This window comes from Salmo salar, chromosome ssa23 (genome assembly GCF_905237065.1).
Source record: "Salmo salar chromosome ssa23, Ssal_v3.1, whole genome shotgun sequence".
NCBI classification, from domain to species: domain Eukaryota; kingdom Metazoa; phylum Chordata; class Actinopteri; order Salmoniformes; family Salmonidae; genus Salmo; species Salmo salar.
Window position 1 is genome coordinate 45,670,868 of NC_059464.1, and position 13,673 is coordinate 45,684,540.

The window sequence follows — 13,673 nt, forward strand, 5'->3', positions numbered from 1 at the left end:
TTGTCGTGTGTGTGTGTGTGTGTGTGTGTGTGTGTGTGTGTGTGTGTGTGTGTGTGTGTGTGTGTGTGTGTGTGTGTGTGTGTGTGTGTGTGTGTGTTTGAATGCACCTGTCCCTGACTTTGTGCTCATGCTTTCAGAGGAAAACTCAGAAGGAACTGAGGAAAAGTTGGGCCAGATGGACAGCCTGTTTCCGGGGACAACCAATCAATGATGTCAGGTTAGTTAGGTCTGTTTCCAGGGCCAACCCATCAGTGATGTTAGATTAGTTAGGTCTGTCTCCAGGGCTAACCCATCAGTGATGTTAGGTTAGTTAGGTCTGTTTCCAGGGCCAACCCATCAGTGATGTTAGGTCTGTTTCCAGGGCTAACCCATCAGTGATGTCAGGTTAGTTAGGTCTGTTTCCAGGGCTAACCCATCAGTGATGTCAGGTTAGTTAGGTCTGTTTCCAGGGCCAACCCATCAGTGATGTTAGGTTAGTTAGGTCTGTTTCCAGGGCTAACCCATCAGTGATGTTAGGTTAGTTAGGTCTGTTTCCAGGGCCAACCCATCAGTGATGTTAGATTAGTTAGGTCTGTCTCCAGGGCTAACCCATCAGTGATGTTAGATTAGTTAGGTCTGTCTCCAGGGCCAACCCATCAGTGATGTTAGGTCTGTTTCCAAGGCCAACCCATCAGTGATGTTAGATCTGTTTCCAGGGCTGACCCATCAGTGATGTTAGATTAGTTAGGTCTGTCTCCAGGGCCAACCCATCAGTGATGTTAGGTTAGTTAGGTCTGTCTCCAGGGCTAACCCATCAGTGATGTTAGGTTAGTTAGGTCTGTCTCCAGGGCTAACCCATCAGTGATGTTAGATTAGTTAGGTCTGTTTCCAGGGCCAACCCATCAGTGATGTTAGGTCTGTTTCCAGGGCCAACCCATCAGTGATGTTAGATTAGTTAGGTCTGTCTCCAGGGCCAACCCATCAGTGATGAGTTAGGTCTGTCTCCAGGGCCAACCCATCAGTGATGTTAGTTAGTTAGGTCTGTCTCCAGGGCCAACCCATCAGTGATGTTAGGTCTGTCTCCAGGGCCAACCCATCAGTGATGTTAGGTCTGTCTCCAGGGCCAACCCATCAGTGATGTTAGGTCTGTTTCCAGGGCCAACCCATCAGTGATGTTAGATTAGTTAGGTCTGTTTCAAGGGCTAACCCATCAGTGATGTTAGATTAGTTAGGTCTGTTTCCAGGGCCAACCCATCAGTGATGTTAGATTAGTTAGGTCTGTTTCCAGGGCCAACCCATCAGTGATGTTAGGTTAGTTAGGTCTGTCTCCAGGGCCAACCCATCAGTGATGTTAGGTTAGTTAGGTCTGTTTCCAGGGCTAACCCATCAGTGATGTTAGGTTAGTTAGGTCTGTCTCCAGGGCTAACCCATCAGTGATGTTAGGTTAGTTAGGTCTGTCTCCAGGGCCAACCCATCAGTGATGTTAGGTCTGTTTCCAGGGCCAACCCATCAGTGATGTTAGATTAGTTAGGTCTGTTTCCAGGGCTAACCCATCAGTGATGTTAGGTTAGTTAGGTCTGTCTCCAGGGCCAACCCATCAGTGATGTTAGGTCTGTTTCCAGGGCCAACCCATCAGTGATGTTAGATTAGTTAGGTCTGTCTCCAGGGCCAACCCATCAGTGATGTTAGGTCTGTCTCCAGGGCCAACCCATCAGTGATGTTAGGTCTGTCTCCAGGGCCAACCCATCAGTGATGTTAGGTCTGTCTCCAGGGCCAACCCATCAGTGATGTTAGGTCTGTCTCCAGGGCCAACCCATCAGTGATGTTAGGTCTGTTTCCAGGGCCAACCCATCAGTGATGTTAGATTAGTTAGGTCTGTTTCCAGGGCCAACCCATCAGTGATGTTAGATTAGTTAGGTCTGTTTCCAGGGCTAACCCATCAGTGATGTTAGATTAGTTAGGTCTGTTTCCAGGGCTAACCCATCAGTGATGTTAGATTAGTTAGGTCTGTTTCCAGGGCTAACCCATCAGTGATGTTAGGTTAGTTAGGTCTGTTTCCAGGGCTAACCCATCAGTGATGTTAGGTTAGTTAGGTCTGTTTCCAGGGCTAACCCATCAGTGATGTTAGATTAGTTAGGTCTGTTTCCAGGGCCAACCCATCAGTGATGTTAGATTAGTTAGGTCTGTTTCCAGGGCTAACCCATCAGTGATGTTAGATTAGTTAGGTCTGTTTCCAGGGCCAACCCATCAGTGATGTTAGGTTAGTTAGGTCTGTCTCCAGGGCCAACCCATCAGTGATGTTAGATTAGTTAGGTCTGTCTCCAGGGCCAACCCATCAGTGATGTTAGGTCTGTTTCAATTGAATTTACCACTGGTGGACTCCAGTCAAGTTGTAGAAACATCTCAAGGATGATCAATGGAAACAGGATGCACCTGAGCTCAATTTTGAGTCTCATAGCAAAGGGTCTGAATACTTATGTAAATAAGGTATTTCTGTTTTTAGTTTTTAATACATTTGCAAAAAGATTCAATAATCCTGTTTTTGCTTTGTCATTATGTGGTATTCTGTGTAGATTGATGAGGAGAAAAAACAACAATTTAATCAATTTTAGAATAAGGCTGTAACGTAACAAAATGTGGAAAAAGTTAAGGGGTCTGAATACTTTCCGAATGCACTGTATGCCCCTTTACCTGGACCTGTGTTTTTAGAGAAACAATGTTCTATTCAAGGCTCTACTTCAATCATGTTGCATGTGTCGCTCAGGAACAACTCAGCTGTGTTGCATGTGTCGCTCAGGAACAACTCAGCTGTGTTGCATGTGTCGCTCAGGAACAACTCAGCTGTGTTGCATGTGTCGCTCAGGAACAACTCAGCTGTGTTGCATGTGTCGCTCAGGAACAACTCAGGAACAACACCTGTCTGTCTTTATCTCGACACCTGTCTGTCTTTATCTCGTCCCTGTCAGGAACTACTTTGGAGAGAAGGTGGCTCTGTACTACCTGTGGCTGGGCTGGTACACCCTTCTGTTGCTCCCTGCTTCTCTGTTAGGGGTCGTTGTCTTCCTCTACGCGCTGGCTTTCTACAACACCTCGCCACTTATGTGAGTGTGTGTGTGTGTGTGTGTTCTCTGTGTGTAATATTACTATGTAATAACCTATATGTAGGCATCCACCTGGTTAATAATGTTTTTCTTGTAGAAAGGAGGTGTGTGAGTCTAACACGATCATGTGTCCGCTGTGTGACAAGAGATGCAAAGTGTGGCTACTCAGCGATACCTGCCTCTATGCCAAGGTACTCACTCACTCACTCACTCACTCACTCACTCGCTCACTCACTCGCTCACTCACTCACTCGCTCACTCACTCGCTCACTCACTCGCTCACTCACTCGCTCACTCACGTGCTCACTCACTCATTAGTAAAAAAAATATATTTTCTTCGAAAAACAATAAAACTCGACAAGTATCAATACAAAAGCATTTGCCTCCAGAACAGCCTGAATTGTTCAGCACATGGATAATTGTATTTTTTGAGGGGTGGGGGGTGCAATTATTCCCAAATTTAGTGATATTCAATTGGTAGTTATGATCTTGTCTCAACGCTGCGAAGGTTGATACATGTGTCCTCCGAAACACGCCAGGCCGTGCTGCTTCTTAACATACTGCTCGCTTAACGCCGAAGCCAGCAGCACCAATGTGTCGGATGAAACACCATTCGACTGACAACAGACGTCAGCTTGCAGGCGCCCAGCCCGCCACTAGGAGTCGCTAGAGCCAAGGAAAGCCCCCCCGGCCAAACCCTCCCCTAACACAGACGACGCTGGGCCAATTGTGCCCTGCCCCTGGAGCTCCCAGTCACATCCGTCTGGAATCGAACCCCAGGCTGTAGTGGAGCCTCAGCACTGTAATGCAGTGCCTTAGACTGCTGACCCACTCGGGAGCCTTCACAGCATGGATTCTGCAAGGTGTCGGAAACGTTCCACAGGGATGTTGGTTCATGCTGACGAGATGGCATCACACATTTGCTGCAGATTGGTACATTCACGCTGCCAACAGCCCGTTTCATCTCATCCCAATGATACTCTATTGGGTTTGGTCAGCAACAATGTTCAGATACACTGTGGCGTTCAATCGTTACTTATCTGGTATCAAGGGACCTAACGTGTTCCAGGAAAACATTCCCACACCATTACACCACCACCACCACCAGCCTGTACCGTTGACACCAGGCAGGACGGGGCTATGGACTCATGCTGCTTATGCCAAATCCTGACTCTGCCATCAGCATGACGCAACAGGAACTGGTATCTGTCGGACCAGGTAATGTTTTTCCACTCCTCAGTTGTCCAGTGTTGGTGATGACGTGCCCACTGGAGCCACTTCTTCTTGTTTTTAGCTGATAGGAGTGAAACCCGGTGTGGTCGTCTGCTGTAATAACCATCCGTGACAAGGACCGTCGAGTTGTGTGTTCTGAGATGCTGTTCTACACACCACTGTTGTACTGTGCCGTTATTTGTCTGTTTGTGGCCCGCCTGTTAGCTTGCATGATTCCTGCCATTCTCCTTCCACCTCTCTTCAACGAGCTGTTTTCACCCACAGGACTGGTGCTGACTGGATGTTATTTTTTGTTTGTTGTACCATTCTCGGTAAACCCTAGACATTGTCGTGCGTGAAAAGCCCAGGAGGGCAGCAGTTTCTGAGATACTGATACTGATGATCAGACGACGCTCAAAGTTGCTTAGGTCACTAGTTTTGCCCATTCTAACGTTCAATACAACAGTAACTGAATGCTTCGATGCCTGTCTGCCTGCTTTATATACAGTAGCAAGCCACGGCCACGTGGCTCACTGTCTGTAAGATCGATCCATTTTACAGGAGCTAGAGCAATGTTGAAATGTTGCAAAAACATACAAAGAAAAATGTAAAAACTCAACTGAAAGATGTTGACAGGGTTGATCTGAAACTAAGTGGTTTTAGCACAGTGGATAAAGGGAAGAATTTCTATGGTTACACAATACATCAGGCTGTGAACTAACAGGCAGACTACTGCATTATATTATTACTACTACTGTAGTATACTATTACTACTACTGTAGTATACTATTACTACTACTGCAGTATACTATTACTACTACTGCGTTATACTATTACTACTACTGTAGTATACTATTACTACTACTGTAGTATACTGTTACTACTACTGCAGTATACTATTACTACTACTGCGTTATACTATTACTAGTACTGTAGTATAGTATTAGTACTACTGCATTGTACTATTACTACTACTACTACTGCAGTATAGTATTACTACTACTGCATTATACTATTACTACTACTGCAGTATACTATTTCTACTGCTGCAGTATTGTATGACTACTACTGCATTATACTACTACTACTACTGTGTTATACTATTACAACTAGATTTTCCCAATGGTGTCCTCCTGTAGGCCATACTTTTCAGAAATGACTTTTCTCAGGCCTTTCAGAGTTGGGGTGTTGAGCATGAGCTCATCGAACACCTCCTCAGACTCTGTTCTCACATACAGGAGTACTCTCTGTTGCTCCTCCCATCTGGCCTGCTTGCTTGGTGGTGGGCTACCACCACTCTGGTCAACTATCAGGGTACAGTCTCTTCAGAGAGGTCCTTTCAATCTCCTCCATTGTTGTGGTGGGCGGGGGTTGCAAGGCCGCAGGGCTGCATCTCTGGGATGAAGAGGACAGGGTTGGGGGCGTGGTCACCCAGGGTCTTGAGAAGGTACTGTCATGGAGCTGGTGACGTGGTCCTCCAGGGTCTTGAGAAGGTGCTGTCATGGAGCTGGTGACGTGGTCCTCCAGGGTCTTGAGAAGGTGCTGTCATGGAGCTGGTGACGTGGTCCTCCAGGGTCTTGAGAAGGTACTGTCATGGAGCTGGTGTCGTGCCCCTCCTCTTGGCCCTCCTCTTGCTCCTCTTGCCCATCTTCCCTCATCTTCCTCTCTGCACCCTTATCACAGAAAATGTTGACCTCGCAGGCCGCTCTGTGGATGAGGCTTGGTGCTGAAATTGTAGGTGTTGATCTGTAGGTTGAGAGGAGAAGTCTGTGCTCAGAGAGTTGATGCCAATGTACATCGTGGCTTCCTCATTGGGGTTCCAAATGACGGACAGAGCATTGAAGGCCACTTCTTCCACATGGAAGATGCCACCGAAGACCTCTTTGTAGTCGGTGATGTCAATGACCCTTTGCGTAACGGTCAGCTGCTGTGCGTGCCAGTAATTCCAGCACCTCAGCTGGATCTCTTAACTCTTGTCGTTCTCAAACACTGCCATGACCACTGTCTTGACATGGTTGGAGGACAGGCTAGCAGAGCTTGCCACCCCTGGAGGGAAATGGGGTAGAACTGGCCATTTCTTGAGGTAAAACATGAGCAGCTCAGATGACTTGTGCTGGGTGGCTTCAGGGGCTCCCAGATTTAACTGGTAATCATTCCTTTATCTCTCTGGAGGGGAGTTTGTGTAGGAGTCAAAGTACACTAGGCTGGACTGCTCGGCACAGGGATCGCTTTAGGGTAGAGTCTGCTCAGTGGTAGAGCCTCAGGAAGCCTGTCTCTGTGGACCACTTCTGGGAGAGCAGGGAGTGGAAGATGTTGTTTTTCGTAGTTGTCCGCACTGGATGTGAAGGGGAAGAGAGTTTTGGGGGACAGAGGGGGGAGATGGGCAACAGCTTGATGATCATGTCTAGCGCCTCCTGGGGGTGGCTGGAGGAATGTTCTCAGACAGCAGCTTTATGATGTCGAAGGGCGTCTCCAGGGAGACCAGCCCAAGGGAGGAGCCATTCTGTCCTCTGTAATGACTTGTAAATACTACTGCCTTGCATGCATGCAACGATTTTCTGTTCTTTGGGTGTCTTGCACTGCTATGGAGATAGCGGTAAGGTTGTCCTCAGTGTTGGGTCTGGGTTTGGTGAGTAGGTTGTCTGGTTAAGGTCGTCCTCAGTGTCGGGTCTGGGTTTGGTGAGTAGGTTGTCTGGGTAAGGTCGTCCTCGGTGTCGGGTCTGAGTTTGGTGAGCTGGTTGTCTGGGTAAGGTTGTCCTCAGTGTTGGGTCTGGATTTGGTGAGTTGGTTGTCTGGGTAAGGTCGTCCTCAGTGTTGGGTCTGGGTTTGGTGGGTCTGGGTTTGGTGAGTAGGTTGTCTGGGTAAGGTCGTCCTCAGTGTTCGGTCTGGGTTTGGTGGGTCTGGGTTTGGTGAGTAGGTTGTCTGGGGAAGGTCGTCCTCAGTGTTGGGTCTGGATTTGGTTAGTTGGTTGTCTGTGTAAGGTCATCCTCAGTGTCGGTCTGGGTTTGATGAGTAGGTTGTCTGTGTAGGCCCTGGAGTCCATGATGTAGTTACTGTAGCGCTAGTAGTTGAAGTACTTGTTCTTAAGTACCAATCCCAGAGTCACAATTTATTTGACTCCTTTCCAAGACAGCAGAGCTTAGGTTCCTTTGCGTAAAGTGTCCTACTAGTGTGTGTGTGTGAGTGTGTGTGTAGAGTCAGTCTTAGCAGGGAGAAGAAGCAGACGTCCCGCTCAGTGAGCCTGTTCGATTCCTGTCCTCGCCGGCACCCCACATTTATTTTCTGCCGACAGGTAGATTCCTGATTGGCCAAGGGCTCTAGAGACAGGTGCCTGATAGAACAGGTGTAGAGGTTAACTGTGTCAGTGTTGGTGAGAAACCAGATGTGACTGGTGGGTACCTAACATGACAATCCTGGGCAGTGTTTCACGCAAGAAATTGGTTTCTGCAAGGTGTGAAAGGCTACTTGTTTTGAGTGAGAAACCAAAGATATTTTGCAGGCTTTAAAATGGTAGTATAATTATTTTGTATCTCTGGGTCTACAGCGTTGAGAAAATTAAATTCGTGGTTTTCGTGCCCTTATTTGCTGGGATCAGTGTTTGCAATTGTTGTTGGCAAAACTATTTGATGAGAGCTGTAGCTGAAGACTTTGCATAGGTTTTGATATGGAATTATCCACATGAATCACAGAATAAAGATGATAATATATGGTCTCTATAAAGAAACAAATACCATATTAATTATTTCAATTTTAGATACCTGTAGATTTCATTTACATTTCTTTAATGAGCATGAGTTAATTTCTCCAAGAGTTTTCAAAAAGCATTTGCCGTTTAATGTTTTAAGAAGTAAATGGTTTGGATTTTACATTTCAATATAGGTAAAACAGCGAGAATTCACAATTCTCAAAGTGCAATACATCTTTAAATATTTAATATGAAATATGTTTTATGTTATTGTATTTCTTTCAAATCAAATTATATTTGTCACATGCCCCGAATACAACAAGTGTAGACCTTACAGTGAAATGCTTACTGACAAGCCCTTAACCAGTAATTCTTCAAGTTTTAAGAAAAAAAAGTGTTAAGAAAAAAATTGAAAATAAAACAAATAATTTACAAATAATTTAAATAAAACAAATAATTTAACAGCAGCAGTAAAATAACAATAGCAAGGCAATATACAGGGGTACTGTTATAGAGTCAATGTCTGGGGGCACCGGTTAGTTGAGGTAATTGAGGTACTATGTACATATAGGTAGAGTGAAAGTGACTATGCATACATAATAAACAGTGAGTAGCAGCAGCGTAAAAGAGGGGTCTGGGTAGCCCTTTGATTAGCTGTTCAGGAGTCTTGTGGCTTGGGGATAGAAACTGTTAAGAAGCCTTTTGGACCTACAATTGGCGCTCTGGTTACGCTTTCTGTGCGGTAGCAGAGAGAACAGTCCATGACTAGGGTGGCCTTCCTCTGACACCACCTGGTGTAGAGGTCCTGCATGGCAGGAAGCTTGGCCCCAGTGATGTACTGGGCCGTACGCAGGCAGTAATGCAACCAGTCAGGATGCTCTTGATGGTGCAGCTGTAGAACCTTTTGAGGATCTGAGGACCCATGCCAAATCTTTTCAGTCTCCTGAGGGGGAATAGGTTTTGTCGCGCCCTCTTCACGACTGTCTTGGTGTGCTTGGACCGTGTTAGTTTGTTGTTGATGTGGACACCAAGGAACTTGAAGTTCTCAACCTGCTCCACTGCAGCCTCGTCGATGAGAATGGGGGCGTGCTCGGTCATCCTTTTCCTGTAGTCCACAATCATCTCCTTGATCTTGATCACATTGAGGGAGAGGTTGTTGTCTTGGCACCACACGGCCAGGTCTCTGACCTCCTCCCTATAGGTTGTCTCGTTGTTTTCGGTGATCAGGCCTACCACTGTTGTGTCATCCGTAAACTTAATGACGGTGTTGAAGTCGTGCCTGGCCATGCAGTCATGAGTGAGCAGGGAGTACAGGAGGAGACTGAGCACGCACCCTTGAGGGGCCCCCGTGTTGAGGATCAGCGTGGCAGATGTGTTGTTACCTAACCTTACCACCTGGGGGCGGCCCGTCAGTAAGTCCAGGATCCAGTTGCAGAGGGAGGTGTTTAGTCCCGGGGTCCTTAGCTTATTGATGAGCTTTGAGGGCACTATGGTGTTGAACAGTGAGCTGTAGTCAATGAATAGCATTCTCACATAGGTGTTCCTTTTGTCCAGGTGGGAAAGGGCAGTGTGGAGAGCAATAGAGATTGAATCATCTGTGGATCTGTTGGGGTGGTATGCAAATTGGAGTGGGTCTATTTTTTTTTTTTTTTAAAGCTTATTACCATGTGATTACAGAGGAAACTACAATTCAGGTTCATGTGAAAAGGATTATCCCATTCAGCTGAAACCATAATATTTAAATACAGTAACCTCCAAAGTTATTGCCACCCTTGACAAAGATGAGCAAAAATGAAAAATAAATACAACAAATACTGAGCTATATTGTATGCTCCAAAAAATTTCAAGATTATACTCTTTTGTGCTAATACAATTGCTCAGGGAAAGATATTTTGTTAAACAAGTAATAAAAACAACTTCTCAAAGGGATAGTTAAAAAAATGATTGATACTCCTGTTTTCAATACTTGCAAGGATAACAACATTGAGCTTTTTTTTCTATAATTTTTTTTATGAGATTGGAGATGTGACGAGCCTCCCACTCTGTCTGCCGTATTTTTTGCTTTCACATTGTGAGGGATCTTAGACCGTCATACATCATCTTTCCAGAGCCTGGATACCCTTCGGTTTGTGCTTATAGACTGACTGCCCTTTTCAATTCAAACCCCCATGTTTTCAATGGGGTTCAAGTCTGAAGACTGAGATGCCCATTGCAAAATGTTCTTTATAGATTTTGATGTGTGCTTGGGGGCTATTGTCTTGCTGGAAGATCCACTTGCGGCCAAAAGATTCAGCCTACTGGAAGAGGCAAGCAGGTTTTTTGGCTAAAATGTCCTTGTGCTTGGTAGAGTTCATGATGTCGTTGACCAGTGGAAGCAAAAAAAAAAGACCCATTAAATCAAATATCCAGCACCATATTTTGACAGTAGGTATGAGGTTATTTTCTGTCTATGCATCCTTCTTTTGACACCAAACTCACAACTGGTGTGCGTGTGTACACTACAAAAATATGTGTTGTGGAACTGGTTTCTAACAAGTGTAGTCTCTTTCTCTACAGGTCAGCATCCTATTTGACAACGAGGGGACAGTTATGTTTGCTATGTTCATGGCAGTATGGAGTGAGTCTATATATATGGTATTACCTTAAATATATGTATACTATGTTCATGGCATTATGGGGTGAGTCCTATATACTCCAGTAGTTCTCTAAAGATATGTTATGTTTTCAGTGCTGAGAAAGCTACAGATGTAGGATCTCAATTTGACCTGTATTGTTGCAACTAAATAATCTTGCAGCAAAAATATTTTAACGTTCAGTCGATAATGTTGCTTGATCTGCGTTTGGGTCAAAATGAAGTTACATGAAAAGTGGAATACTGTTAATATAACCATGTGTTAGTGTGGGTTTTCATTGAATTTATGTAAATCACGAAGCTCATCTGCATTTCTCATCTGAAAATTCCCAGCAACAAATTAAGATCCTACACCTGTACTAATAGGAATCATTGGTTACCAGTTTGTTTCTGCTCTCTTGCTAACTCCTGGAATTGTCTTGACGTTTGGTGTGACAATGAGTGACAAGGTGTTGGCCAGATAGCAGACACAGATCTGGAACCAGGCTAGGATGATTCTATCAATGTCTTTAAAACATCTCCCATGTTGTTGTTTTTATGTTATTATCGGGAAGTCTTAAAGATATGTTATTATGGGGTATTCTTGCATATGGTAGTACCTTAAAGATGGGGTAGTCTTGCATATGGTAGTACCTTACAGATATGTTATTATGGGGTAGTCTTGCATATGGTAGTACCTTACAGATATGTTATTATGGGGTAGTCTTGCATACGGTAGTACCTTACAGATATGTTATTATGGGGTAGTCTTGCATATGGTAGTACCTTACAGATATGTTATTATGGGGTAGTCTTGCATATGGTAGTACCTTACAGATATGTTATTATGGGGTAGTCTTGCATATGGTAGTACCTTACAGATATGTTATTATGGGGTAGTCTTGCATATGGTAGTACCTTACAGATATGTTATTATGGGGTAGTCTTGCATATGGTAGTACCTTACAGATATGTTATTATGGGGTAGTCTTGCATATGGTAGTACCTTACAGATATGTTATTATGGGGTAGTCTTAAAGATATGTTATTATGGGGTAGTCTTGCATACGGTAGTACCTTACAGATACGTTATGGTTTTAGCGCTGAGATACAGTACTGCTGTTGTTGTTTCTCCAGCCACCTTGTTCCTGGAGTTCTGGAAACGACACAGAGCCTCCTATACATGTGAATGGAAGGTGTTCGACTGGTGTGAGGAGGAGGTATGGTCCCGCTAAAAACATTCTTTTTGGTCAACTTTTGTTTTCTGATCTTTAAAAAATATATATTTAAAGAAAATAGGTAGAGCTATCTGTATATGTCCCGACCGAACCCCTTGGAATAGGGCCCTGTGAAACTGGTGGGATTGTTGTCGAGCGAGTGTTATAATAGCCCTATGTTCCTCTATCTGTAGGAGGAGCTGATCCTGGAGATAGTGAACAATGCAGAATGTGCGCCTAAGGAACACAAGCACTCCTACCTACGCAGCACCCTGGTCCTAATCCTGGTCACTCTTATAGTGAGTGCCTATTTTACAAATGGCTTGTTTGAAACCAGTTTGAAAGGGTACATCTGGCCCACAACGCATGGTCTAAAGAGGAATCTGGCTTCATCTCAAGACAGTTCCGTACAGGGACAGTTCTGAGCAGTATCAAGACAGCTCCATATAGGGACAGTTCTGAGCAGTATCAAGACAGCTCCGTACAGGGACAGTTCTGAGCAGTATCAAGACAGCTCCATATAAGGGCAGTTCTGAGCAGTATTGGGACAGCTCAATATAAGGACAGTTCTGAGCAGTATCGGGACAGCTCCATATAGTGACAGTTCTGAGCAGTATCAAGACAGCTCCATATAGGGACAGTTCTGAGCAGTATCGGGACAGCTCCATATAGTGACAGTTCTGAGCAGTATTGGGACAGCTCCATATAAGGACAGTTCTGAGCAGTATCAAGACAGCTCCATATAAGGACAGTTCTGAGCAGTATCAAGACAACTCCGTACAGGGACAGTTCTGAGCAGTATCGGGACAGCTCCATATAAGGACAGTTCTGAGCAGTATCAAGACAGCTCCATATAAGGACAGTTCTGAGCAGTATTGGGACAGCTCCATATAAGGACAGTTCTGAGCAGTATCAAGACAGCTCCATATAAGGACAGTTCTGAGCAGTATTGGGACAGCTCCGTACAGGGACAGTTCTGAGCAGTATCAAGACAGCTCCATATAAGGACAGTTCTGAGCAGTATCAAGGCAGCTCCATATAAGGACAGTTCTGAGCAGTATCAAGACAGCTCCGTACAGGGACAGTTCTGAGCAGTATCAGGACAGCTCCGTACAGGGACAGTTCTGAGCAGTATCGGGACAGCTCCGTACAGGGACAGTTCTGAGCAGTATCAAGACAGCTCCGTACAGGGACAGTTCTGAGCAGTATCGGGACAGCTCCATATAAGGGCAGTTCTGAGCAGTATCGGGACAGCTCCATATAAGGACAGTTCTGAGCAGTATTTCCTAAAGAGAATGTCTTTATAGCTGCTGCTGATCATCGGCCTGGCCCATGCCCTGGTGGTGTTCCGGGTGGTTGCCACGGTGATGTTGGCTGAAGGATCATGGGAGTTCCTGAGTGACCACTCCAACACGGCCGCTGTGATACTAGGAGCAGTGCTACACTACTTCACCATCACCATTATGACACGGGTACACACTGTGTGTGTGTGTGTGTGTGTGTGTGTGTGTGTGTGTGTGTGTGTGTGTGTGTGTGTGTGTGTGTGTGTGTGTACAGATTGATCAGTTGAGTGTGGCCCATGGCTATTTCCCTGTCTGTAATCCTGCTAGTAATTTGACCATTTACCCTTTACCCTTTATCTGACTGTGTTCTTCTATCTTTGTAGGTCAACAGGATTGTGTCGCTGAAACTCTGTGATATAGGTTGGTGACATTTTACATGATTCAAAGTACTTTTCAGTTCGCGGGGAGTTGTTTTGGTGATATTTGCGTGCAAAAAATGCTTGATTTGCTGCGGCAATTCGGATATTTTGCATGGCAATATGCAAGGATTTTGTCCAATTTGTTGCGAAAATGCGCTGACGGAGG

At 45.1% G+C, this 13,673-nt stretch overlaps 1 protein-coding gene across 1 annotated transcript in view; it reads left to right on the plus strand.

Annotated features, from left to right (window-relative positions):
- The window catches only part of LOC106584768 (anoctamin-9), a 36,498-nt gene that overhangs the window by 12,663 nt on the left and 10,162 nt on the right, over nucleotides 1-13,673 (plus strand). The window contains exons 7-14 of the mRNA XM_014170315.2: nucleotides 138-217; nucleotides 2,946-3,080; nucleotides 3,178-3,271; nucleotides 10,534-10,594; nucleotides 11,726-11,808; nucleotides 12,000-12,104; nucleotides 13,113-13,277; nucleotides 13,472-13,508. Coding sequence (XP_014025790.1) covers nucleotides 138-217; nucleotides 2,946-3,080; nucleotides 3,178-3,271; nucleotides 10,534-10,594; nucleotides 11,726-11,808; nucleotides 12,000-12,104; nucleotides 13,113-13,277; nucleotides 13,472-13,508 — 760 coding nt within the window. The remainder of the gene's footprint in view (nucleotides 1-137; nucleotides 218-2,945; nucleotides 3,081-3,177; nucleotides 3,272-10,533; nucleotides 10,595-11,725; nucleotides 11,809-11,999; nucleotides 12,105-13,112; nucleotides 13,278-13,471; nucleotides 13,509-13,673) is intronic.